The sequence below is a fragment of the Schistocerca nitens genome, chromosome 4 (genome assembly GCF_023898315.1).
Source record: "Schistocerca nitens isolate TAMUIC-IGC-003100 chromosome 4, iqSchNite1.1, whole genome shotgun sequence".
NCBI classification, from domain to species: domain Eukaryota; kingdom Metazoa; phylum Arthropoda; class Insecta; order Orthoptera; family Acrididae; genus Schistocerca; species Schistocerca nitens.
Window position 1 is genome coordinate 69,860,439 of NC_064617.1, and position 27,144 is coordinate 69,887,582.

The 27,144-nt window shown below is 39.7% G+C and overlaps 1 protein-coding gene across 1 annotated transcript in view; it reads right to left on the reverse strand.

The window, feature by feature from the left end:
* Window positions 1-27,144, reverse strand: part of LOC126251758 (coiled-coil and C2 domain-containing protein 2A) — a 606,935-nt gene that overhangs the window by 289,450 nt on the left and 290,341 nt on the right. The window contains exon 10 of the mRNA XM_049952374.1: window positions 6,841-7,142. Within this exon, the coding sequence (XP_049808331.1) occupies window positions 6,841-7,142 (302 nt within the window). The remainder of the gene's footprint in view (window positions 1-6,840; window positions 7,143-27,144) is intronic.

A 27,144-nucleotide genomic window follows, 5' to 3' on the forward strand; every position in this document is an offset into this window, starting at 1 on the left:
TCCCATTGTTTAATCAATGTGGTGTGTATTTCAGCAAGGACTTTGAAATTACTTAGACCTGAGGATAGTATCTCTTCACACTAAAAAATAATTTCAGTGTTGAGAACTAGAAAAAAATTAATCAAAACAAAAGGGTTAAAAACTAGAAATGACAAAATGAATCAAGTATCATGGAAATAAAAAATGTTATACAGAGCTATGTAATCTGCTATTAGTAGCAGTTTTGGAATGGGTGCAAAATTTAGCCCTTTAGCAAAGGCTGTATCCTCATCCAGATGCTTATCAGTGAGATTAATTAATGAAAGGCTCCCTGCATCTTGTCTTGGCTTTTTGTGCAAGTGTTTGAACTTCGCTTTGTGATATGAAGTTATCAAATGCATTGATTCCATTTGTTAGTATGTCATGTTGTCAACCCATTCCCAAAAATCTGTAGAAAATGTAGCCAATATGTAAAGATGGAGATGAAGAAGCTTTTTTGAATTGACATCTAGCATTTGTCATGTGTAAAAAATTCTCTCTTGTACTATTGCCACACTTGCACAGTGCTTAATTCTTTTAGCTGCAGGTGCATTAATATGGTGCCTGATTTAGGTGGACATATGTACAACTAATTCATCTTGACATCTTATCAGTAAGAGCTGGGAGATGCTGAGAGAACGTGCATTTCACCGAATATCAATGAAGGCTCTGGAAAAACGAAAGAGCATAATAGAGGATAGTGGGCAGTTCACAATCAGGTTTAAGCAGTGGCCTGAAACTAGCAATAGTTCACAGTCTCATTGGAGTCCAGTCAGTGAGTTCACATAACAGCAAAACTCGCAGCACCTGCAAAAAATGGTTACATTGGTTGTTGAAATATTGTGCATAAAATGGAAATACCAACTTGACTGACCTCCTGGAAGTACACCACTACTTAGGACAACAGTATTAGGAAAAGAATGGATTGCTACTCATAATAAAGATCATCTGTTGAGTTGCAGACAGGCCCAACAAAAAGACTTTTACACATCATACTAGGCTTACAACTTTGCTTCCGCCATTTTTTCACAAAGTTCGGGGCTTTATTGTGAAAAACTTACAAAAAATTATGATTCATAGTATTGCCCATTGCTGGCCACTACATTCTCCCATCTTTTGGATAGCATACAAATCCCATGGCGGAAGAACTGGGCATCTTTGGTGGTGATCCATGAATCAATTCAATTTTGCACTTGTTCATATGATCGGAAGTGCTGGTCAGCCAGACTGTATGCCACTGATAAAAAAGGTGGTAGTCAGAGAGAGCAATGTATGGAGAATATGGTGGGAGGGATAGGACTTCTCATTTCAACGTTTCCATGTATATTTTGACGGGTTTTACGACATGGGGTCAAGTACTGACCTGCTGCAAAATTACCTATACGTGTCTATTGCTGTATTGTGGCCATTTGTGTTTCAGTGCTGGGCTCGAACACATCAGTTGCTTTCGATAATGATGTCCTGTGACTGTCTTTGTCTGTTTCAGTAGCTACAAAAACATTCTGTCTTCCACCGCTATGCCAGTCTTCAACATCAAAATCACCATTCTTAAGGCATTGAAAACATTCTCTGCACGTCCTTCCACTAATAGTTCCCTCACCATTGGTCTTACCCAACATTTTAAGAGCCACAAGCCGCAGATCTCTTCATGTTAAAGCAGAAAATTAAAACTTCCCGTAAATGGTGAGAAATGGGTACATAAGTTGACGTACTTAATCGAGAATAACCTTACGATGCAATCACAAATTGACTAATATTTTCATGGCATTATATTGAACAATGGACCATGGACCTTGCCGTTGGTGGGGAGGCTTGTGTGCCTCAACGACACAGATAGCCATACCGTAGGTGCAACCACAACGGAGGGGTATCTGTTGAGAGGCCAGAAAAACGTGTGGTTCCTGAAGAGGGGCAGCAGCCTTTTCAGTAGTTGTAGGGGCAACAGTCTGGATGATTGACTGATCTGGCCTTGTAACACTAACCAAAATGGCCTTGCTGTGCTGGTACTGTGAACGGTTGAAAGCAAGGGGAAACTACAGCCGTAATTTTTCCCGAGGGCATGCAGCTTTACTGTATGATTAAATGATGATGGCATCCTCTTGGGTAAAATATTCCGGAGATAAAATAGTCCCCCATTCGGATCTCCGGGCCGGGACTACTCAGGAGGATGTCGTTATCAGGAGAAAGAAAACTGGCGTTCTGCGGATCAGAGTGTGGAATGTCAGATCCCTTAATCGGGCCAGGTAGGTTAGAAAATTTTAAAAGGTAAATGGATAGGTTAAAGTTAGATATAGCGGGAATTAGTGAAGTTCGGTGGCAGGAGGAACAAAACTTTTGGTCAGGCGAATACAGGGTTATAAATACAAAATCAAATAGGGATAATGCAGGAGTAGGTTTAAAAATGAATAAAAAAATAGGAGTGCGGGTTAGCTACTACAAACAGCATAGTGAACGCATTATTGTGGCCAAGATAGACACAAAGCCCACGCCTACTACAGTAGTACAAGTTTATATGCCAACTAGCTCTGCAGATGATGAAGAAATTGATGAACTGTATGATGAGATAAAAGAAATTATTCAGGTAGCGAAGGGAGATGAAAATTTAATAGTCATGGGTGACTGAAATTCGGCAGTAGGAAAAGGAAGAGAAGGAAACGTAGTAGGTGAATATGGATTGGGGCTAAGAAATGAAAGAGGAAGCCGCCTGGTAGAATTTTCCACAGAGCATAAATTAATCATAGCTAACACTTGGTTCAAGAATCATGAAATAAGGTTGTATACATGGAAGAATCCTGGAGATACTAAAAGGTTTCAGATAGATTATATAATGGTAAGACAGAGATTTAGGAACCAGGTTTTAAATTGTAAGACATTTCCAGGGCAGATGTGGGCTCTGACCACAATCTATTGGTTATGAACTGTAGATTAAAACTGAAGAAACTGCAAAAAGGTGGGAATTTAAGGAGATGGGACCTGGATAAACTGAAAGAACCAGAGGTTGTACAGTTTCAGGAAGAGCATAAGGGAACAATTAACAGGAATGGGGGAAAGAATTACATTGGAAGAAGAATGGGTAGCTTTGAGGAATGAAATAGTGAAGGCAGCAGAGGATCAAGTAGGTAAAAAGACGAGGGCTCATAGAAAACCTTGGGTAACAGAAGAGATACTGAAATTAATTAATGAAAGGAGAAAATACAAAAATGCAGTAAGTGAAGCAGACAAAAAGGAATACAAACGTCTCAAAAATGAGATCGACAGGAAGTGCAAAATGGCTAAGCAGGGATGTGTAGAGAACAAATGTAAGGATGTAGAGGCTTATCTCTCTAGGGGTAAGATAGATACTGCCTACAGGAAAATTAAAGAGACCTTTGGAGAAAAGAGAACCACTTGCATGAATATCAAGAGCTCAGATGGAAACCCAGTTCTAAGGAAAGAAGGGAAAGCAGAAAGGTGGAAGGAGTATATAGAGGGTCTATAGAGGGGCGCTGTTCTTGAGGACAATATCATGGAAATGGAAGGGGATGTAGATGAAGATGAAATGGGAGATATGATACTGCGTGAAGAGTTTGACGCAGCACTGAAAGACCTAAGTCGAAACAAGGCCCCGGGAGTAGACAACATTCCATTAGAACTACTGATGGCCTTGGGAGAGCCAATCATGACAAAACTCTACCATCTGGTGAGCAAGATGTATGAGATAGGCGAAATTCCCTCAGACTTCAAGAAGAATATACTAATTCCAATCCCAAACACGGCAGGTGTTGACTAATGTGAAAATTACCGAACTATCAGTTTAATAAGTTACAGCTGCAAAGTACTAACGCGAATTCAGTACAGACGAGTGGAAAAACTGATAGAAGCCGACCTCGGAGAACATCAGTTTGGATTCCGTAGAAATGTTGGAACACGTGAGGCAATACTGACCCTATGACGTATCTTAGAAGAAAGATTAAGGAAAGGCAAACCTACATTTCTAGCATTTGTAGACTTAGAGAAACCTTTTGACAATGTTGACTGGAATACTCTCTTTCAAAATCTGAAGGTGGCAGGGGTAAAATATAGAGAGCGAAAGGCTATTTACAATTTGTACAGAAACCAGATGGCAGTTATAAGAGTCGAGGGACATGAAAGGGAAGCAGTGGTTGGGAAGGGAGTGAGACAGGGTTGTAGCCTCTCCCCGATGCTATTCAATCTGTATATTGTTCAAGCAATAAAGGAAACAAAAGAAAAGTTTGGAGTAGGTATTAAAATCCATGTAGAAGAAATAAAAACTTTGAGGTTCGCCGATGACATTGTAATTCTGTCAGAAACAGCAAAGGACTTGGAAGAGCAGTTGAATGGAATGAACAGTGTCTTGAAAGGAGGGTATAGATGGAACATCAACAAATACAAAACAAAGTTAACGGAATGTAGTCGAATTAAGTCGGGTGATGCTGAGGGAATTAGATTAGGAAATGAGACGCTTAAAGTAGTAAAGGAGTTTTGCTATTTGGGGAGCAAAATAACTGATGATGGTCGAAGTAGAGAGGATATAAAATGTAGACTGGCAATGGCAAGTAAAGCGTTTCTGAAGAAGAGAAATTTGTTAACATCGAGTATTGATTTAAGTGTTAGGAAGTCGTTTCTGAGAGTATTTGTATGGAGTGTAGCCATGTATGGAAGTGAAACGTGGACGATAAATAGTTAGGCAAGAAGAGAATAGAAGCTTTCGAAATGTGGTGCTACAGAAGAATGCTGAAAATTAGATGGGTAGATCACATAACTAATGATGAAGTATTGAATAGAATAGGGGAGAAGAGGAGTATGTGGCACAACTTGGCAAAAAGAAGGGTCCGGTTAGTAGGACATGTTCTGAGGCAGCTAGGGATCACCAATTTAGTATTGGAGGGCAGCGTGGAGGGTAAAAATCGTAGAGGGAGACCAAGAGATGAATAAACTAAGCAGATTCAGAAGGATGTGGATTGCAGTAAGCACTGGGAGATGAAGAAGCTTGCACAGGATAGGGTAGCATGGACAGCTGCATCAAACCAGTCTCAGGACTGAAGACCACAACAACAACAACATGTTTACAGATGCCTAAGCTTATTGTTTTACACCCGAATCATCTCACTTGCCACTACTGCCGTCTATTGGGAAATGGTGGAAGCAAAGTTGTAGACATAATAGTTTTCAGCCAAAGCCTTCTTCTGCAAAGAAAACACACACACACACACACACACACACACACATTCAAATGGGCAAGCACACCTCACACACATATGACGACTATCACACACAGCTCCAACTAAAATGCAATAGCAATCTGGAGCAGAGCAGGAAAAGCAAGGGATAGCAGGGTATGGGTGGGGGGAGAGAAGAGTGCTGTCTGGTGGGGCATGCATGGACTAGAGAAACAGGGGCAGTTTTTCGGTCAGTGTTGCCACTAATAGTGGCCATGTGTGCATGAATGTGTGTATGTTTTCCTTGCTGAAGAAAGCTTTGACTGAAAGCTATAATGTGTAACAGTCATTCTGTTGTTCCTGTGTGTAACTCAACAGATCATCTTTATGATGAGTGACAATCTATCATTTTTTTAATATTGTTGATATTCCAACTTTGAGTTTCCATTGTTCGATATTAACTAGGAGAGGTATATTTCAGCCATCAACAGTCATGTTCATGGAAGACAAGTAGCAAAGTACTTGAATTAAGAAAGTACATATGTATCAGTTACAAAATTAATCAATGAAGAAACATTATTACAGTAATTAGATATATTGCAAGCTGAAACCAGTAGGAAGGTTGTTCAATTGGAAGTGTTAACCAAGTGTAAGTTAACATACAGCTTATTTTTAGTGCCAATGAGTATAAATTTTTATGCCTTAAATATCTTGTCAGTTTGTTGAAACAAGGTAGACATCTCTGAACTTGAAACAAAGGTGCAAAACTCCATGGAATTCCTTCTGGTATCTTACCATCAAACAATATGTGTTACAGTTTATCTGAAATTAATAAATAAAATTATGATTAAAGGTAAAAATTGAACATGCTTGAAGCAGCTGCATCATGTGCATTAATTAATTTAATGTAACAGTATTATGAAAAGGATTGCTTCTCATGATGCTGAGTCATAGATAGGGACAACAAAAAGACTGCCAACAAGGCCTTCTTTGGAAATAAGCAACATATACACACACTTACGCAAAAAGCTCACTTTCTGATAGTTTCGTTGGTGACTCAGCATTTCCGCTATATGGTGAGTAGCAACTATCTTTTTCATAATATTGTTATGTTCTGTCCTGGATTTTCCATTGTTTAATTAATTTAATATTGATTTTTTTTAATGTTCATTTATTTAGGATAAATATTTTTACTAAGTTTTGCCACACCACCTCAAAAAATTATCCTACAGGACAATTGCAAACAGATTACATTTTAATCTGGAAGACAAAACAGTAGCAGATAATTATAATTTCTGTTCTGAGGTATACTGTGTGCTTTATGAATATGGAAATTTCTTAGTTATAATATCAAGTGCAAATGAAGACATGCGAGGAAAGAAGGCCTAACTCCCAAATGCAAAAACTCAGATAAGTGTTGCCATCTGTTGCTGGGTACAGGAACTATCAAAATTGACATTTGTCTCATCTCTAAATATCCTAATGTGATATTTAGGGGTGAGACTAATGTCAATTTTGATAGTTCCCATACCCAGCAACAGATCTCTAAGCTTTTACATTTGACAGTTAGCCTTTTTTTCCGCACATGTCGAAATTGATCATGGGTTTAAAACAGCAAGTTCTACTGATTTTACTGACATTATAAAATGGCATTCTTAATTACCTCTGAAGCCTTTCTTTGTGGCTATGTTCATCAGGTAACTCATCTTGTGCAGCAACACAGCTGTCCCTTGCCCTGCGCAAAGCATCTAGTTTTCTAAATAGCCTGTTGATGGAGTCTCGTTCCTGTTGTGCTGCATATTGTCTGAACAATGAGGTTAGCTGTTGTGACAACACATGTTCACGGCTGAATAAAGGATGATGTGTGAATGTTATGGATAACAGTTGAACCTCTAACAGGTAACAACTATGAGACTCTTGTGTTCCAAGTAGCTTGTGATCGTTGCCAAAATTTTGTGATCTAGCCTGAAATGGGCAATCAAAGAGATCAATGCAATAAATTTGTAGTAAATGTAGTTAAAATGATATTCCAAACGGCAAGATATGTTCTAATATCATGTTGTCAACACGCTTACATCCACTATCACACACATACACTGCATCCCCAAAGATATCCTGAACATGAGTGCAAAGAATGCACAATATATCTTATCAAAGCAAAATAAGAACAGGTTTCCTAAAAAATGTCTCTTAGAAAGAACCAAGTAAACTTTAGTACACAGTTGCCAATACTCATAGAAATGCACGTACAATAAACAGATACTGAATTTAATTGAGTGCCAAGTTCCTGTTGTAAGTAAAAATAAATAACTTTTTACGTTTTATAAAACACCTGAAGAGTTAAACGGTAGGCCCAATTTTTGCTACTCATAAATAATGAATATTCATGTAGTGTGAAGCATGTTAAGCAATTTAATTCTATTTTAAGCATATAATCTGTCTAGCAATGCATGATAAGTGTGGGTGTTGCCTTAGGATATAAAAAAAAAAATAAATAAAAAGAACACCAGAATCGCTAAACAGGAGGGAAAGATTTGAGCCCTTCAGGCTGAATTAGATCACGCAAAATAGGAACTAGATAGATTGAAGGGCAAAAAAGGTAACAAGCAATGGGCAAAAGGGAAACAGTTCATCAACTTCTTCTACATTTGAGCTATCAATATCAAATAAATTTGGCTTGTTACCTGAAGTAGGAGGGGAAGAGCCTCATACAGCTGTAGATTACAGTAGGGTGTAGCAGGATTCTAGTGAGAGTAGGAAGAAAAGACTCTTGCTGCTATGTAATAGCCATGGGAGGGGTGTAGACCAGATGGTGCAGGAAAAGTTAGGAGCAGGGTACCAGGTCAAGAGTATTGTGAAGCCAAGTGCTAGCCTTAGCGAGGTGACAGAGGACATAAGAAAATGTGCAAAGGTTTTGGCAAAGAGGATCAGGTCATTATAGTAAGTGGAGCATGAAATAACCTGGCCAAGAACAGTAATTACAGCATTAGTGGTGAGCTGGATAAAATAGGAGTAGCAACTACACACACAAATATGTGTTTCATGGAGGTCCTGCAGTGCCATGACCAGCTCTGGGATAATACTGCTGTGAGCTGTGTTGACTCTGAGTTGAGCAAGGTTACTGCTGACTAAAATGAATTCTCCTATGAGCGCAGTGCCTGTTGCTACAATTGGGAGATGGGGTTGTACGAGGCATGGCCTGCATCTGAATGGGAGAGGGAAAGGTAGGTTGGCTGAACTTCTTGCAGGAAAAGTATGGAGGGCTACCATCACACAATGCAAAATCCCTGTGGTTACTGGTGTCAGAGGGCACCTTCTTTAGGTTAGAATCAAGTTGCAGGCACCCTGTTCCGAAAGAAGTCACTATAACAGAAGAACCCCACAAGAATGCACAGAAAAGTAAGGTTAGTTTATTCCACCAGAATATTAGAGGATTGAATAATAAGGTAGAAGAGCTTCTTGCCTGTTTGCAATGTTTATAGGAAAAGACAGACATCCTGTGCCTGTATGAGCACCACATAACCACAGGGTTAGGTAAGTTACATATAAAAGATTACAGTCTAGCAGATTACTTGTGCAGAACTAATATGGGAAGAGGAGGATTTGTTGCATATATTAAGACAGAACACAAGTTCAAAAGCACTGACACAAGTAGATTTTGTACTGATCTGCACATAGAAGTGTGTGCTTGTGAATTAATGCTGAAAAACAGTTCACTTTTAAATGTAACATTATATAGATCCCCACAGGGAAATTTTGAATTATTTATGAGGAACCTGGCTTCCTCACTGTGCTGTCTGTCAGACATCAGCAAGCAATTCAGAAGCAATTAATAGGCTGTGTTGACTTCAATGTAGATTTTCTTAAGGATTCTGATAGGAGAAATGATCTGGAAACATTATTTGAATCCTACAGTTTGCTCTCAAACATGGATGGATAAAGACAGTAGGTCCCTAATTGATAATGTTTTCTTTGATGAGGCACAAAGCAAGAAAATAACTGTTCATCTAGTAACAAATGCTCTCTCTGATCATGATGCACAGTTAGTCAGGATAAATGACATAGTGTCTTACAGTGTGGATACACCTCAGTGGAAGTCAGTCAGAATCATAATGACTAAAGGCAAAATGTTTCTAAGAGTACTATACAAGAAACAACCTGGGATGAAATTTATAAAGAACCAAATGCCAATATAAAATTTAATCTATTCCATGATAAATTCTTATTAGTATTTGAAAATAGCTTTCCACATAAGCTAATTAGATGGAACATTAAACAGCCATGTAAAAGACCATGGATCACTAAGGGGATTAAACTATCTTGTGAAAGGAAAAGGGAAATTTATCTTTTGACAAGAACAAGTAGAGACCACATAAGCTAATTAGATGGAACATTAAACAGCAATGTAAAAGACTATGGATCACTAAGGGGATTAAAGTATCTTGTGAAAGGAAAAGGGAAATGTATCTTTTGGCAAGGACAAGTAGAGACCCTAGAGACCCTGCAGAAGATGTGCACTACAGAAACTACTCAATATTACTAAGAAAGGTCATTAAAAATCAAGAAACATGCATATAATGTCAGAAATCAGTATGTCTGACAACAGAGTTAAGGCAATATGGAATATATTGAAGAAAAAGACAGGATAACCAACCACAGAAGAGGATAACATTACTATTGAATCGAATGAAAGGGTTATAAATGACAAGTCACAGGTAGAAAATGTATTTAATAATCATTTCTTAAACAGAGTAGAAAGCAAAGGGATCAACAGTTCAAAAGAAAGATCATGGCAATATGTGAAGAAGTAACTCTCATAAAATTACAACATATGAATGTACCACCAACTTCAACTTCTGAAATTAAGAGGGTCACATATTCTCTCAAGAATAAAAGGTCTTCTGGTTGTGATGGTGTTTCCAATAGAGTATTAAAGATTTGTTCCCACATAATAATTTTCCAGAGAGACTAAAATATGCTGTTGTTGAGCCCCTCTTTAAGAAAGGTGATAAGAGAGATGTCAGTAACTACCAATCTATTTCACTGCTGACATCATTTTCCAAAATTTTTGAGAAGTGATGTATTCAAGAATTGTATTTCACCTTGGCAACAATAATATCCTCAGTAAATCACGGTTTGGGTTTAAGAAGGGATGCTTGACTGAGAATGCTATTTACATGTTCACACACCAGATTTTATGAGCATTAAATAACAAAATAGCACCAGTAGCTATTTTCTGTGACCTATCCAAGGCATTTGATTGTGTGACTCGTAGTATAATCCCAGGTAAATTAAAGTTTATGGGATTGATGGTATATCCAACCAATGGCTCATGTCATATCTAACCAATAGAATACAGAAAGTTGTATTTAGCAGTAATTCAATCAACAGAATCCATGGACATAATTCTGACTGGGGGGCAATCACATATGGGGTTCCCCACGGCTCAATCTTAGGTCCACTACTGTTTCTCATAAATAAATGTAAATGAACTACTGTATAATGTACAACATGCAGAATTGGTTCTTTTTGCAGATGACACCAGTATTGTAATCACTCCAAGTATACATACAGAAATGGTGAACAAAGTTCTCAAAAGTATCACTGATTTTCTGCAAACGGTCTCACCCTGAATTTCACAAAGACACATCATATTCAGTTCCGCATTTCTAGTGGTACTGCACCTGTGACAAGTGTAACACATGGTGATGAAATAATATGTAGGGTGGAAACTTCAAAATTCTTAGGTGTCCATATTGATGAGAATTTAAATTGGAAAAAAAACATCTTGGAACTCCTAAAACAACTTAGCCACATTTGCACTTAGAATTATACCAAATTTTGGGGAGAGAGAAATCAGTAAGTTGACATATTTTGCTTATTTTCATTCAGTAATGTCATACTGAATTTGGGGAGCAAAGTAACTGATGATGGTCGAAGTAGAGAGGATATAAAATGTAGACTGGCAATGGCAAGGAAAGTGTTTCTGAAGAAGAGAAATTTGTTAACATCAAGTATTGATTTAAATGTCAGGAAGTCGTTTCGGAAAGTATTTGTATGGAGTGTAGCAATGTATGGAAGTGAAACATGGACGATAAATAGTTTAGACAAGAAGAGAATAGTAGCTTTCGAAATGTGGTGCTACAGAAGAATGCTGAAGATTAGATGGGTAGATCACATAACTAATGAGGAGGTATTGAATAGAATTGGGGAGAAGAGGAGTTTGTGGCACAACTTGACCAGAAGAAGGGATTGGTTGGTAGGACATGTTCTGAGGCACCAAGGGATCAGCAATTTGGTACTGGAGGGCAGCATGGAGCGTAAAAATTGTAGAGGGAGACCAAGAGATGAATACACTAAGCAGATTCAGAAGGATGTAGGCTGCAGTAGGTACTGGGAGATGAAGAAGCTTGCACAGGATAGATTACCATGGAGAGCTGCATCAAACCAGTCTCAGGACTGAAGAACACAACAACAACAACAAACAATGTCATATGGAATAATGTTCTGGGGTAACTCATCTTTATGCAAGAAGATCTTCCTTGCCCAAAAACATGCTGTAAGAATAATATGTGGTGCTCACCCACGATCATCTTGTACACATATGTTTAAGGAGTTGGGCATTCTGACTACTGCTTCATAGTATATTTATTCTCTCATGAAGTTTGTTGTAAATAATCCTCTACAGTTCAAAAGGAACAATGAGGTGCATAATTACAATATTAGAAGAAAAAATGACATTCATTACTCAACATTAAGGTTGTCTTTAGCACAGAAAGAGGTGTACAATGCTGCAACAAAAGTTTTTGACCTCTTACCCAGTGATATAAAATGTCCAACAGACAGCAAGGTAAAATTTGAAAATAAATTGAAAACATTTCCTTTTGACAACTCCTTCTATTCAAGAATTTTTATGTTTGTAAGGTGTAAACGGTTGTGGATAGGAATTGTTAACTCAATCTGTATATCTCGTTTTCATTTCAGAGAAGAGCAGGGTGGGGGGCGGGGGGGGGGGAGGTGGGGGGGGGGGATATAGTGATATTTAGAGTACAAATAGATGTACAAATTAATTTGCAATTGGAATGTAAAATGACTCGTTCCACATCATGATGATTTATCGTGCAAAATGATCGATGGAACATGGAAGTAACTAACTAACAACCAATTTTCATAAATGAATGTCAAATACATATCAAGCGGCAGCAGGAGAACACACATATAAAAGGTATTACAGTTTGCTAACTTTTGGAGCCAGTGGCACCTTCTTTTGGTGGAAGGACTGAAGGGAAAGGAAGGGAGGTGAAGGAAAGGGACTGAGGAGGTTTAGGAAAAGTGGTAGAGTTCCGAAAAGTCACCCAGAACCCTGGGTCAGAGGAGACTTACTGGATGGGATGAGACAGAAAGACTGATTCAGTCAGGGGAGACTTATCGGACAGATCAGTCTTTCCTTCTCATCCCATCCAGTAAGTCTTTCCTGACCTGAGGTTCTGGACAACTTTTCCAAACTCTACCACTTTTCCTAAACCTCACCATCCCTTTTCCTTCACCTTTCTTCCTTCCTCTTTTACCTTCCTGCCAGAACAAGAAGCCACTGGCTCCAAAAGTTATCAAACTGTAATGCCTTTTATAAGTGTGTTCTCCTGATGCTGCTTGGTGAGTAGTTCTTTTTTAAGCCAATTACTTACATTTACAAAAACTGGGTACTTTCATTGGTATGTCAAACACATATGCCATTTTAAGTCCCCTGTATAAAGGAAAATATTTTATTTCAAACCTACCACTGAATATCCACAGACATAATTAATGAACACTACAAATTTTAACAATAGGTCTTCATCTTTTTTTCACTACATTTCTTTTATTCTGCTTGAAGTTAAAATGCAGTCCCTTTCTGATCTAACTTCTGAAAATTTTATACAGCTTAGTAGCTATTTTCAGTAGCTGATTGCTGTGATTGGATTTTGCTCATCAAAGTAACAAATTCAACCCATTCAGAATTTGAATGGAATATATATCCAAAATTTTGACATATTTAATGTCACATTAAATTACTTTGATCCTTGCAGCTATGATAGCAACATCATAAATGAGTGTTTTAAGAAGTCAAGTTCGGAAATATGGATGTAACAACTATTACTGCCAATAACTCTATGCTAATTTAAGGATAACAGAGATAGACTAGCTGATCAAAAGTATTTGGACATCTATTAGTGATCATTAATACATTGTCATCTGTTTGCCTTTATGATGACTTGAACTTGCTGAGGACACTTTCAATGAGGTGTCTGAATGTATGTGGAGAAATGCTGGTCCACTTTTCCTCAAGAACTGAAACCAGAGAAGGTAGTGAAGTTGGACACAATGATCTGGAGTGAAGTTGACATTCTGACTCCCATTGGATTCAAGTTGGGTGATATAAACTAAAGTTGAAGTACATGTTTCTGCATCTGGAATATAATGTATATTCAAATCTAGAACCACTATGAGGATGCTAATTAGGATTGTTTTAAATACAAGCTGTAACAGTTGTGATCATCAGTCACTTTTGAGATTGGATGTGGTGGGTTGATGTCAGTCAAGAATGCCTTTAACATGACAAAGATGTCATTATCAACACCTTACTGAGTTTAAACAAGGTCGTGTAACAGGACTACGAGAAACTGGATGTTCCTTCTGTGATATTGCAGAAAGACTTGGCAGGAATGTAACCACTGTACATGATTGTTGGCAGAATGTATGGTCACAAGAAGACTGAGCTTCAGATGGCCACATGGCACTACTGAGAGAAAATAGCATTGTGTTCAACATATGCTCTATTGCATTGTACTGCGTCTGCAGCAGCCATTGGAGCAGCTGTTGGTACAAATAGGTTACTTCAAGGACAACTCTGAGCCAGATGCCCTGCAGTGTGCATTCCACTGGCCCCAAATCATCATCATTTGCGACTTCAGTGGGATCAAGCAAGACCTCATTGGAGGTCAGGGAGTACGTCTGTTGTGTGGTTTTTTTTTTTTTTTTTTTTTTTTTTTTTTTAATGAAAGCTGGATCTGCCTCAGTGCCAGTGATGGCCATGTGTTGGGTAATGCATGGTCACATACTGTTGTAACCCAAAATGCTCTACAGAGTGCCAACATATTGCTTTGGCCTGCTTGATTACCAGACCTTGTATGGGACATCATCGAGTGGCAACTCCAGTGTTGTACACAAACATCAGTAACTGCCCCTGTGTTTGACCAACCAAAGTGCACCAGACATGGATCTCCATCCCACATCTGACAGATTTTGTAGATTTGATCAAACAAAGGAAAATCCAGGACAAAATAAAAAGACTGTCAAATAAGTAAGCTTTTGACCAAAAAGGCCTTCATCAGAAACATACACACACACTTACACAAACACAGTTAAAAAAAACACGACCCCAGTCTCTGGCTGCTGAGGCCAGACTGTGAGCAGCAGCACATGATGGGAGAAGCAATCTGGGTGGTGGGGGTAAAGAGAAAGGTGGGGCAGGAAGGGAGAAGGATAGCAGGGCAGGGGTGGCAAAATGTAACATGTTGCTTGTGGGAGCATACAGAGACAAGGTGAGGAGAGGGTAGGGCAGCTAGGTGCAGTCAGGAGGGCATAGGAAAAGAAGAGAAGTAGAAATGTGCATTAGTGGAATAGAGGGTTGTGTAGTGCTGGAATGGGAACAGGGAAGGGGATAGGTGGGTAAAGGACAATGACTAACATAGACTGAGGCCTGGAGGGGTACAGGAATGTAGGATGTATTGCAGGGAGAGTTCCCACCTCCACAATTCAAGAAAGCTAGTGTTGGTGGGAAGGATCCAAATGACACAGGCTGTGAAGCAGTCACTGAAATGAAGAATGTCATGTTGGTCAGCCTGCTCAGAGACTGGGTGGTCCAGTTATTTGTTGGACACAGTTTGTCAGTAGCCATTCATGCAGACAGATAGCTTGTTGATTGTCTTGCCCATATATAATGAAGCACAGTGGTTGCAGTGCAGCTTGTGTATCACATAACTGGTTCCACTGATAGGATAGCTGATGCTTGTGACTGGACTGGAGTAGGTGGGGGTGTGAGAATGCATGGAACATGCCTTGGATCTTGGTCTATTACAGGGATATGAGCCAAGGGTCAAGTGGTTGGGAGCTGGGGCTGCGTAGGGATTGACGAGGATTTGGGTAGCTTTGTGGGTGGTGGAACACTGCTATGGGAGGGTGGGAAGTGTAGTGGGTAGGACATTTCTCATTTCAGGGCATGACAAGAGTGAGTTGAAACCCTTCCGGAGTATGTGGTTCAGTTGCTACAGTCTTGTGTGACATTGAATCATGATGGGAATGCTCCTCTGCATCCATATAGTGGAACTTAGGGAAATGGTGGGTGGCTGGAGAGATAAGGCATGGGAGATTTGTTTTTGTGCAAGGTTGGGAAGGTAATTACGGTCTGTGAAGGCCCCAGTGAGATCCTTGGTATATTTAAAGAGGGACTGCTCATCGATACAGGTGTGATGGCTGTGGGTGGCTAGGCTGTGTGGAAGGGACTTCTCAGTATGGAATGGGTGGTAGCTGTCGAATTGGAGGTATTATTGGTAGTTAGTGAGTTTGCTATGGATGGGGGTACTGATATAGCCATCTTTGAAGTGGAGGTCAACATTGAGGAAGATGGCTTGTTTAAGCTGAGGAGGACCAGATGAAGCAAATGTAGGAGAAGGTTTTGAGGTTATAGAGTGTCCTCACACTAGATCAAGATCATGAAGATGTCATCAGTGAATCTGAACAAGATGAAGGGTTTGGGACTCTGGCCCATGAATTGGTGGGTATAGGATGGCACCATGTGAGCCCCCACAGCCATACCCCAGATTTGTTTGTGGTTCTGGTACTGCGCACTGCGGAATTTGAATCCGCGCCAGACGTCATGGACGTCGAAGACCCATAGAGGTCTCTGCACCATCGCGCCGTAAGCTGTGGCGGCGTGTGCCTCTTGGTCCATTTTTAATGTGAGGGCGCCATAGTCGGACACGTGGTCCCAGCGGCCAATAGCGGCACCCCCGATAGTGTACTTCAGTGCCTGCCTCTCACTCAGCCAACCAGTGTAATCTCGCGTATGTCGGTTTACACCTCACTTCGCGCTAGACAGCTTACTTCCTTGTTCCGTGTACGAGTGGACATGTTTGTTTCCTTGTGACTCCGTTGTTCAATCTTGTTGTATTCGTTCTGTCCTTCATTGGTTGTGTCTGTCCTCTCCCATTGTGTTGTTGTTCACGGGCCTCTCCATGGGTCCCAACACACTTTCCGTCATTGCTACCCCGCGACCGTTCTGGTCGCAGTTACAACAGTGGTGATGCCTTTAAAGGAGAAGAAATTGTGGGTGAGGATATAGTTGGTCACAGCAACTAGGAAGGAGATTGTAGGTTTGGAATCTGTTGGGCATTGAGAAGGTAGTGTTCAATAGTGGTAAGGCCATGGGCATTAGGGATCTTAGCGTAAAGGTAGGTGACATCAACAGTGATGAACAGGGTACAGTGTGGTACAGGAACAGGATCTGTGGAGAGTCGGTGGGGAAAAAGATCAGTATCCCCTATATGGGAGGGTAGGCTGCGAGTAATAGGCTGAGGAATCTGTTGTAAGACAGCAAAGATTCTCTAAGTGGGGGACAGTAACTGGCCACAATGGTGCATCCTGGGTTGTCTGGTTTATGCCATTTAGGAAGCACGTAGAAGGTAAGAGTGTGGTGAGTGGTAGGGGTGATATGAGAGATGGTCTCTTGGGCAAGGTTCTGGGATGAGCATAAGGATTTGAGAAGAGACTGGAGATCCTGCTGGAGATCTGGAATGGGGTCATCATGGCAGGGTTTGTAGATAGATTAATCTGAGAGCTGGCAGAGTCCTTCTGTCGGGTAACCCTTGCGTTTAATAACAATGGTGGAGCCCTTGTCAGAAGGTACGATATTAAGGTTGGGATTAGTTTTTAGAGGTGAGATTGTGGTTCTTTCTAAAGATGTAAGGCTAGTTTGTATCTTGAGGGATTTGGGAAATCATGGTGAGGCAAGGTTCAGGGTTAGAAAATTCTGGAAAGCTAACAGGGAGCGGTTTGGGTACAGTGGAGTTGGGTCATGGTTGAATGGAGGAGTGAGCTCAGTCAGGCATGGTTTATTATTGGTCTTTGTTTGAGTCCAATAGGTAGGAGTCTTGGCAAAATGTTTTTCTGCTCTGGGGACTGGGAGAAGAAGGGAATGTCTTTAGCAAGTCCTGCATGATTGAATTTTGGAGTAGTGAAAAAGTTCATGATTGAATTTGGGAATATGGAAAAAGGTGAGGCCTTTGGAAAGGACTGATACTTCTGTGAGGCTAAGGCTTTTGGAGGAAAGGTTCATGACAGTGTTTTGGGTCTGTTTGGATTCTGGATTCTGCATGGCGATGGGAGAGAGTTTTTGAAGGTGGGGTAAATGTAGTAGGTCTGCTAGGCAGGGTTTTGTCAGCTATGAAGGGATGTGGGAGAGGTCTGGAGGTGTTGGTAGATGGTGGTAGTTCAAGGCAGGAGTAAGAAGTGTACAGGGTGGAGAGTTTCTTGAAGTGGCGTTGTGCATGCTGCCCTAGTTCCTAGTTACTGGAAGGCAAGAGTTTCAGTGTATGTTATGGGATCCAGGAATTTGGCATTGCACAACAGGAGAATTTTATTGATGGATAGGAAGTATTGCAAGGAGGTTTGTGCCTGATTGTCTTCGTTTTCCAGGTCTATGTTGGTGAGGGTTAAGGACTGGCAGAAACTGGACACATGGAGATCATTGTGGAAGGAGGGGTTGCAGCCAAAGATGGGTAATTTGATGGTAAGGCCATTTGGCACAAGGGGGGGGGGGGGGGTTCCATTCCCCTCACCTGGTTCACATTCATTGATGACATCTTTGTGATCTTAATCAAGGATGAGGACACCGTACCCACTTTCTTCTAGAACCCCAACACCTTCTCCCCCATTTGCTTCACCTGGTCTTCCTCGATCCAACAAGCCACCTTCCTCAATGCCAACCTCCACCTCAAAGAGGGTTACATCAGTATCTCCATCCATAGCAAACCCACCAAGCACCAGTAATACATCCAATTTGACAACTGCCACCCATTCCATACCAAGAAGTCCCTTCCATACAGCCTAGCCACCCGTAGCCATCACACCTGTAGTGAAGAGCTGTCCTTCTTTAAACATACCGAGGGTTCTCATCGAGGCCTTTACAGACCATAATTACCCTCCCAACCTTGTACAAAAACAGATATCTCATGCCTTATCTCTCCAACCATCCACCATCTTCCTAATTTCCACTATCTGGACGCAGAGGGGCATTCCCCTCATTGTCATTCCCCTGTTGTCATGCTCTGAAATGAGAAATGTCCTGCCCACTATAATTTCCACCACTCCCACAGCAGTATTCTGCTGCCCACCGAACCTAACCAATATCTTCATCCACCCCTACAAACCCCTATGCCCAATCCCTTGCCTCATGGCTCCTATCCATGTAATAGACCTAGATGCAAGACCTGTTCCATAAATCCTCCCACCACCATCTACTCCAGTCCGGTCATAAGCATCACCTATCCCATCAAAGACAGGGCTGCCTGTGAAACCAGTCACGTATCTACAAGTTAAGCTGCAACCACTGTGCTGCATTCTATGTGGGCATGACAACAAAAAAGCTGTCTGTCTGCATGAATGGCCAATGAACTGTGGCCAAGAAACAGCTGGACCACCCAGTTGCTGCTGCTGAGCATGCTGCCCAATACATATATAACATAGGAACACTGATTTTTAAATATGGTGCAACATTTCAGTACCTGACAAGTGAGAACAAGTGGTCTAAGATTATGGCACCATTGTAACAGCATGATTGAAATTGGATTGTTCAGGAAGAGGAAAAAATCTTGGCTGTGAAATATACTGCTTAGGCATTGTCTGCAACATAGAAGTATAGAGGTAAAAGTGGAAGGAATGAGAGGAAGGGGTAGGAAGAGAATTAGAATGATGGTCAACATTAAAATAGGATGAATGTACGAACAGATGAAGGAAGATGCTCAGAACATGAGAGCATGGAGAGCCTCCAGTTGAAACCTGTCATAAGACAGACATACTAAAGAAATAAAAATGAACCTGTCATAAGACAGACTCACTAAAGAAATAAAAGTGACTGAAATAACTTTGAGGTTAATAAATGGTGCAACGAAAAGTTTCCCAGGAAGTAGGTACATAGTGATCTGAAGTCATCATTCATTGGAAGTAAGATAATATTCTTAATGATTATCATCTTTTTTATGGTTGTGTCTTGTGTAATTATCAGTGTATGGTATGGCAGTTATTAGCCTGGGTGTGGCAGCTGCAGCAGAGGCAGCTTCCGCGACAGTGCATTAAATCAGTACCGTAACATCTGTTAAATACCAAATAATATACACAAGACAATTTTTCAGTTGTGCACAGTGGGACTTATGAAGCAATAAATTAACTTTATCAAACTAACAAATTACAAGAGACGAGTGATTTGTTACACTCTGCATATGTACTTTGAGTTCACAGTTTTCAGTCTGTGGAAAAGAAGGCTACGGGAGGTTTGATACCCCAACAGGTGTGAGGTTATTAGAGAAGAGTAATAGTTAATATTGGTCAAGGGCAAGGGGGAGGAATCAGTGTTTGTTGCAGACCTATCCTGGCACTTGAATGAAGTCATATAAAAACACTATAGGAAGCCTGAGTCCTCTCAATTGATCCAGTGTCATGGCCACTGCACCTCCTCACTAAGTTTTAGTTTGAGGAAAGGAGCACAGGTATGCAGAGACATTTTTCTCAAGGAAGTGTGGACTACCATTCTCAGGAGCCTGTAAATCAAAACCAAAATGTAGTAAGTTCGTTTTAGGCCCAGGGGACCCAGTGAAGGCAGAAATCCTGGCAGGCAGTATGTCTACCTCTTGCTCATTAAATGGTCAAATGGTAGAGTGAGGCCCAACATTTGATGTGGTGGTTCATTTTATATTATGGTTAGAGTACATAGCTGTCAGAGAAGAAACCACTCATGTAGTCTCACTTTTATATCTTTCAATGAAAATATTTTCAGTGACTACAGTTGTACACATAACAAATGCACTTCTTTCAATGAACATATTTTCAGTGACTACAGTTGTACACATAACAAATTCACTTCTTTCAATGAACATATTTTCAGTGACTACAGTTGTACACATAACAAATGCACTGAATGTAACACAGAGATGTATCTTCCTCATCATCATGCTTACTGTGGTTCTTTGCACCACAAATAATCCCCCCCCCCCACACACCTATTCCACAATAAATAAATAAATAAATAAAATGGGAACACAGGAGTGAGAAGTAACTGTCAGTTATAAGTTGCCCCCATATTCAGTTAAAAAGAAATTTTGGAACATTTGTAATTTAATAACAGGAAAATAATTCTCAAAACCATTAAATAAATAGTAAAAAGAAAGAGAGAGAACATAAGTGATTTAACCACTTAAGATGTGAGGAAGAGTGTCAAGTTAGTAATAAATTAAGAGTTACTACATACTGTATAATTAAGAGTAATACAAAATAACTGGCAATAGGATACATATAATAAGATGTAATTCAATAACAGCAGAAGCATTGTACATCACACCTTAACTGGATTTCAATCCTAGTTCTGTGACCAACTGACTCCGAGTTGTATTACGTGTAATAGAAAATGCATCCTGAAGCATGATATCTTTATCTCTGCCTTTGTTGTCACTGCTGATATTTTAATCACTAAGGTAATAAGAAATTCAAGAGGCAGTCATGGTGAAACAGTGCAGCAAACTTTTACAGCACCCAGTACGTTATTAAGGCACATAACATGTGCAGTTCTTCACTTATACAATGAAAGGAAACTGCACAGCTTATGGCACACTGATGTAAGGTTATGGAGTCTGAAAAGGAATGATGATGGTTGCCAGATGGAAGTAACTTTCCATCTCCAAAATGAAAATACTGAACTTCTTCAAGTAAAAGTGTCATGTATGTGCTAGGGATACTACACCGAAACAATGGCCATCCACTGTGAATGGCACTGTTTTGACCATATCAGTTATCATACTCTGTTGGTTTGTCTGCAACAGAATTTTGTCCAGCAACTGAGGGAAATGTGACTTTAACAGAAAAATAAGATGTTGAATATCTTACAAGAGTTGGGGAAACAACAAGGAACCCAGCAGTATGTGTATGTTATGGCCATAATTATAGGTAATGGACTTTATTTCGTTGGCTTCTAAAATTGCTCACTGGATTATAGAATATTGGAAACCCTTGGCTCCATCAGATAAGTCAACAATCAAGCACTTTCAAGTTTACAGTTGAATAAGGGTGTGCTGCAAAGATATCCATGTGTAACAACATGCAACAGTATTTATGGGGTCAATAAGAATCAAGTTAAATCAAATGAGTCATAGATCCTTGTTTTCAAAAAACAGTTAGTGGTTCTGGACATAGTGGTGTTCTGTCATGGCATGGATAAGGTCTAACAGTCTATGTACACAGGGCACTCGGTGGTGTCCTCCATGAAAAGCTGCATGGAAACCATTTGTAGACCTCTACATTGTACACACATTTTTACCAGATGGAAAACATATCCATCCATTAAGTAAGAGATATCAGAAATATGAGTTAAATGAAGTACTGAAATGTTATGGTTTGAAATTTCTCTGGAAATATCCAGTGTAGTTGTTTACTTAATATTACACAAGTGGTGCTTTTGTTGAGCTAGAAAGAGTACACAGAGACATTAAGCCCAAGTGTAGAACTTATATTAGCAATAGGAAAGATGGTGGGTAGATAGATAGAGAGAGAGATGGATGGCTACATTAACAAACCATTGCCTTTCACATCTGATGATGAATAGCTCCATCACTCATGATCTCTGAGATCACAGTTTCTAAATATTTCTTGCCCTGAGAACCATTGGATTTGAAATTAAACCATTAATTTATCCTTGCCTTCTTCAGTGGATATTTAAACCTTTGCAACATAGCTCTATTTCTTTTGTGGTTTTCTAAAATAATTTTTGCTAAACACAACAAACTTCTTCATGTTCCTAGACCATTCAGCAAATCATTTTTTCAAGTGTCTTATAGGAGTAAACAAATAATCAGCTTATCACACAGGCAGGAACCTCTCATCTATAAAAGAACTTCCATTCTTTCAGCATCAAGGAGGCCCCACATATAAAAAAAAATGTGTCATATGCCAAACTAACTATTCTACCCCCACCTCCTTTACTAGGTGAGCATTGGAAGCAGTGAGGTAAAGTAAGCAGTACATGGTATCTATTTAAATGATAGTTACTTTTCATTCTAGATGGTATTAGTAACAAGTACACAAGTGGCTTATTCAATAATTCTCTTCTTAATGCCTGTTATTCCTTCATTGTTCCTACAAGCAGGAAATGCTATTTTTCACAGGGTACTAAATTTGTCATAATGTCTGAAGACCACTTGAGGATTTAAGTGGAAAATAACATTTATTTGAAAACTGTGCAGATCGAGACTGAATTTTCAAATAAATACCTCATAAGTTGCTGATTAATTGCTTCACAGAGATCTTGTTTAAAATTATTAGTATTTTACTATGTTGGGACAAAAACTTCAGTAAGTTCACATACAGTTCATTACTCTGCATCAAAACTCAACTATTGTTCCAGCTATAAATAGTTTAATGCAAATACCACACATTTTATTTGGAACACATTCTCTCTGTTCTTAAATGTTTTTGTGTCTTCCTATTTAATGATATTTCCAGGTCTTGCCTTAGTTGTACTTCTGTTTGTATTTGCTTATTGTTGTTGGACTCTTATACAGACATCCTTTGACTGCTCAGTAATCTTGTATGTCACCTTGCATTTTTAACAGACTGGATTTTGAATCTCGATGACAGTATTTCAGTACCTGTTTAGCAGTTACCACACGGATCACTTTCTCACTGTAGTATTTAGATCCTTACAGTGTGACTTTTGTAACACTTGAAAATCTGTCTGTACATCTACAGACATCCTCTGCAGACCAATGTGAAATGCACAGCAGAGAGTGTTTCCACTTTCAGCTGCAATGTTGCACTGTTCATCACACTTTATTTATTTATTTATTCCATGTGATCTGATGGTACACAGTGCGTTGCAGATGTCAGAAAATATCATTTAACATTGTTAACATATATTAACGTAGGACTATAGTATCCTAATGTATTATATTGCTCAATGTTTTCAATTTAACACAAACAGCACGATTACTGTTCTAAGTATTCATTTACAGAGTAAAAACAGTGACACAACAAATATGACTTCACGGCTTTGCTACACTAATGTCACCACCTATCAAAAGCCTGAATCACCACATTTTGCAGGGCAGACCACTGAGAGGCAAGCAGAAAGAGAGTCAATGAGGCTCTGAAAGGTACCAACAGGGATGTGGAGCCAAATTGACTCTAGTGCCACGGCCATCTGCACTAGATTTCTCCAATGAGGATCCAAGGTGCGAATAGCCCCATTGAGGTGGTCCCACAGATTCTTTACTGGGTTCAAATCCAGGGAGTTTGGTGGCCAGGAGAGTACAGTAAACTCATCATGGTGCTCTTCAAACCACACATGTACACTGCCAGCTATGTGGCACATTTCATTGTCCTGCTGGCATTGTGCCAAGGAAACTACATGTACATGTGGACATGGTGCCCAAGAATAGATGCATACATGTGTTGGTCTACTATACCTTCCACAATGACGAGATCACCTAGGAAACGCCACAAAGATATTGCCCAGACCATAATGCTCCCTCCTCAGGGCTTGACCCTTCCAACAATTACTGCAGGATGTTTGCTTTCTGTCTAATGGAGCATAAAATGTAATTCACCTGAAAAGTTCACCTGTCACCACTCAGTGGACATCCAGTTGCAATATTAGCCTTTGTTGCTGATGGACAGCAGTCCGCATTGATGCATGAACTAGACACCCACTGTGGAGGCCCATACGCAGCAATGTTTACAGAACGGTCATTGACGAGACTGTTGGTGGCCCCTTGGTTCTTCAGAGTGGTCAGTCGTTCAACAACTGCATGTCTATTTGCCCGATTTGCCCGTACACATCTCCACAGCTGTCATTCCCATTACCTATGGCTCATGACACACTCGATGCCGATTTTGAATGGTGCCATTTTACCATGCATGGTATACTTTAATCACAGCAACACATTATTAATTTACAAACTTAGCCATTTTGGAAATCCTTCCACCCTTGGCCCAAAAGCCAATCATCATGTCCTTTTGGACATTAGATAAATTATTCAATTTCTGCATTATGACAATGATTGCACTATTTTCTGCATCCCTCTAATATGCTTTATATGCCCTCCACTGCTAGTGCTGCCACCTGCCATCCTTGAGTGGTTATTGGGCATTGATGTCAAACATAGGTGGTGGTGTCATTAATGTGACTATACCATGTAATATTATGTGTTAAAAAATTTCCCACTTAGCTTGTTCTATAAACAAATGAAAATGCTTGTAAATCACTCACTTTACTGCAGTCTTCTGCACCCCAAACAAAGCAAGTGATTGCATCATGTTGCAAATTAGTAAGTCTGAACAAAACAGTTTCATTTAAAATGCTATATTTCTTTAGGATACAGATTTGGCACTTAACTGAAAAAACGAACTTCAAGGACATCCTATACACACAAAACATACTTCATGAAAATACCAAGGAATACTACATTGAATGTTAAAAACATTTTTCCTTTTTTACAACACTTCCTCTAAAAGGATAAATAAAACAGTCATATGAAAACAAAGAGTTACTGTTTGACTTCCTTCACACCAATCTCTGCACACAGAAAATTAAATCGAATTCACTCAAGTGGCTTTGTCAGCAGATCAGCTAACTGGTTTTTTCCATCTATATGTTCGACCAAAATTTCACCATTCAGAAATCTTTCACAAACATAGAAGTGTCGGACCTCTATGTGTTTTGACAGACAATGATATTCAAGGTTTTTTGCCAATTTTAATGCACTGGCATTGTCAATATAAAGTGTTGGAGGTTGTTCCGGCATTTCAACCAAGTCACTTAGTAAACGACGTAACCAAATTAATTCTTTGGCTCCTTCACCTGAAATGATTTCTGCTTCAGTTGTAGATGTAGCCACTACCTTCTGCAACTGACTTGTCCATGATATTGCCCCTCCATGGTACTTTGCCACAATACCAGTTGTTGAACGTCTTGTCTGTTTGTCTCCAGCAAAATCAGCATCACTGTAAATTCTCAGATTTTCTTCTCTATCATAGCTAATGCCATAATTTAATGTACCTTTCAGATACCAAAATATGTGTTTAATTCGGTTCCAGTCTGAAGCAGTTGGTTTTCTCATAGCTTGAGCAGCTTTATTGACTGCAAAACTTATGTCTGGATGAGTTGCTATTGAGAGATACATAAGACATCCAATTGCCTCACTATAGGGAACGGAGGATGAAATTGCTTTTTTTTTTCATTCTGATCATTTTCTTCATATCCAGTGGGAGTTGAATTCATGTTAGATTCTGCCATTCGATTCTTTCCAGTATTTCTTTTGTGTACTTTTCTTGACTTATCATAATTGCTCCATTTTCATTTTGTTTTATTTTTATGCCAAGAAAACTGTCAAGAGTCCCCAATGTTATATCAAATTCACATTGTAAAGTGTTCAGAAATGCTGTTATTTCTTCTTCGTCACTGCCAACAATTAGACCGTCATCAATGTAAATAGCTACATAAAGTCTTTTTTCATTGCATTTGCGATAAAACAAACAAGGATCTGCAGCACTGTTCCAAAAACCTGCTTTCTCCATAACTCCCATAAGCCGTTTGTTCCAGCAGTGTGGTGCTTGTTTTAGTCCATAGAGACTCCATTTCAGGAGACACACTCAATGCGTCTGTCTTCAAGGCCTTCTGGGTTTGGTTGTTTTGGGTTGTTTGTGGGAAGAGACCAAACAGCAAGGTCATCGGTCTCATCAGATTAGGGAACCTTGGGGAAGGAAGCCAGCCGTGCCCTTTCAAAGGAACCCTCCCAGCATTTGCCTGGAGCGATTTAGGGAAATCACAGAAAACCTAAATCAGGATGGCCGGACACGGGATTGTACCGTCATCCTCCCGAATGCGGGCACGGCCTTCTGGTTGTTCCATGTATTCTTCATCTTGAAGTTTTCCATTCAAAAATGCTGTCTTCACATCAAATTGTTTCAACATTTTTATAATGTAATACTCTTGATGTTGTTGTTGGTGGTGTTGTTCATGTGGTTTTCAGATCCTGTGCAACCTTCTTCATCTCCAAGTACCTACTGAAACCTACATCCTTCTGAATCTGCTTTGTGTATTCAGCTCTTTGTCTCTCTCTATGATTTTTATCCTGCACGCTGCCCTCCAGTACTCCAATACACTGTAATACTATGAACCATAAACTAAATGAAATTCTGTAGTCCTAAAGTTTTTGCACTAACAAAGAGCACAGCCTGACTGCATGTTTCCAGTTAAGAAGAGATTTACTAGAATGAGACAAGATGTAATTTCTGCTGAAGTTCACGCAGAATAGGAACCCTTATCCCCCAACAAAGAGGAACATGAGACTTCATGGTCCCTAAAGAGAAATGCATAGGAAGCAGTAGTATACTTCTAGATTCTTTGCTTAATACTGGTACCCAAAAGTTTGTAAGTAGGTATTCCCAGGACAGATGGTGCCTGTATTCAAGCATTTGGCAGTTCAGACTTTTTAGTATTTATGTGATCCTCTCCCATGCATCATATGCAAAAAGGCTTAAGTTACTATTAATATTGTCTGACAGATCATTCACGTACAACATGAACAGCTTGGGTCCCACTGCACTTCCCTGGGGAAAGACTGTAGTTACTTTTAATTCTGTTGATGGCTCCCCACCCAGTGTAACA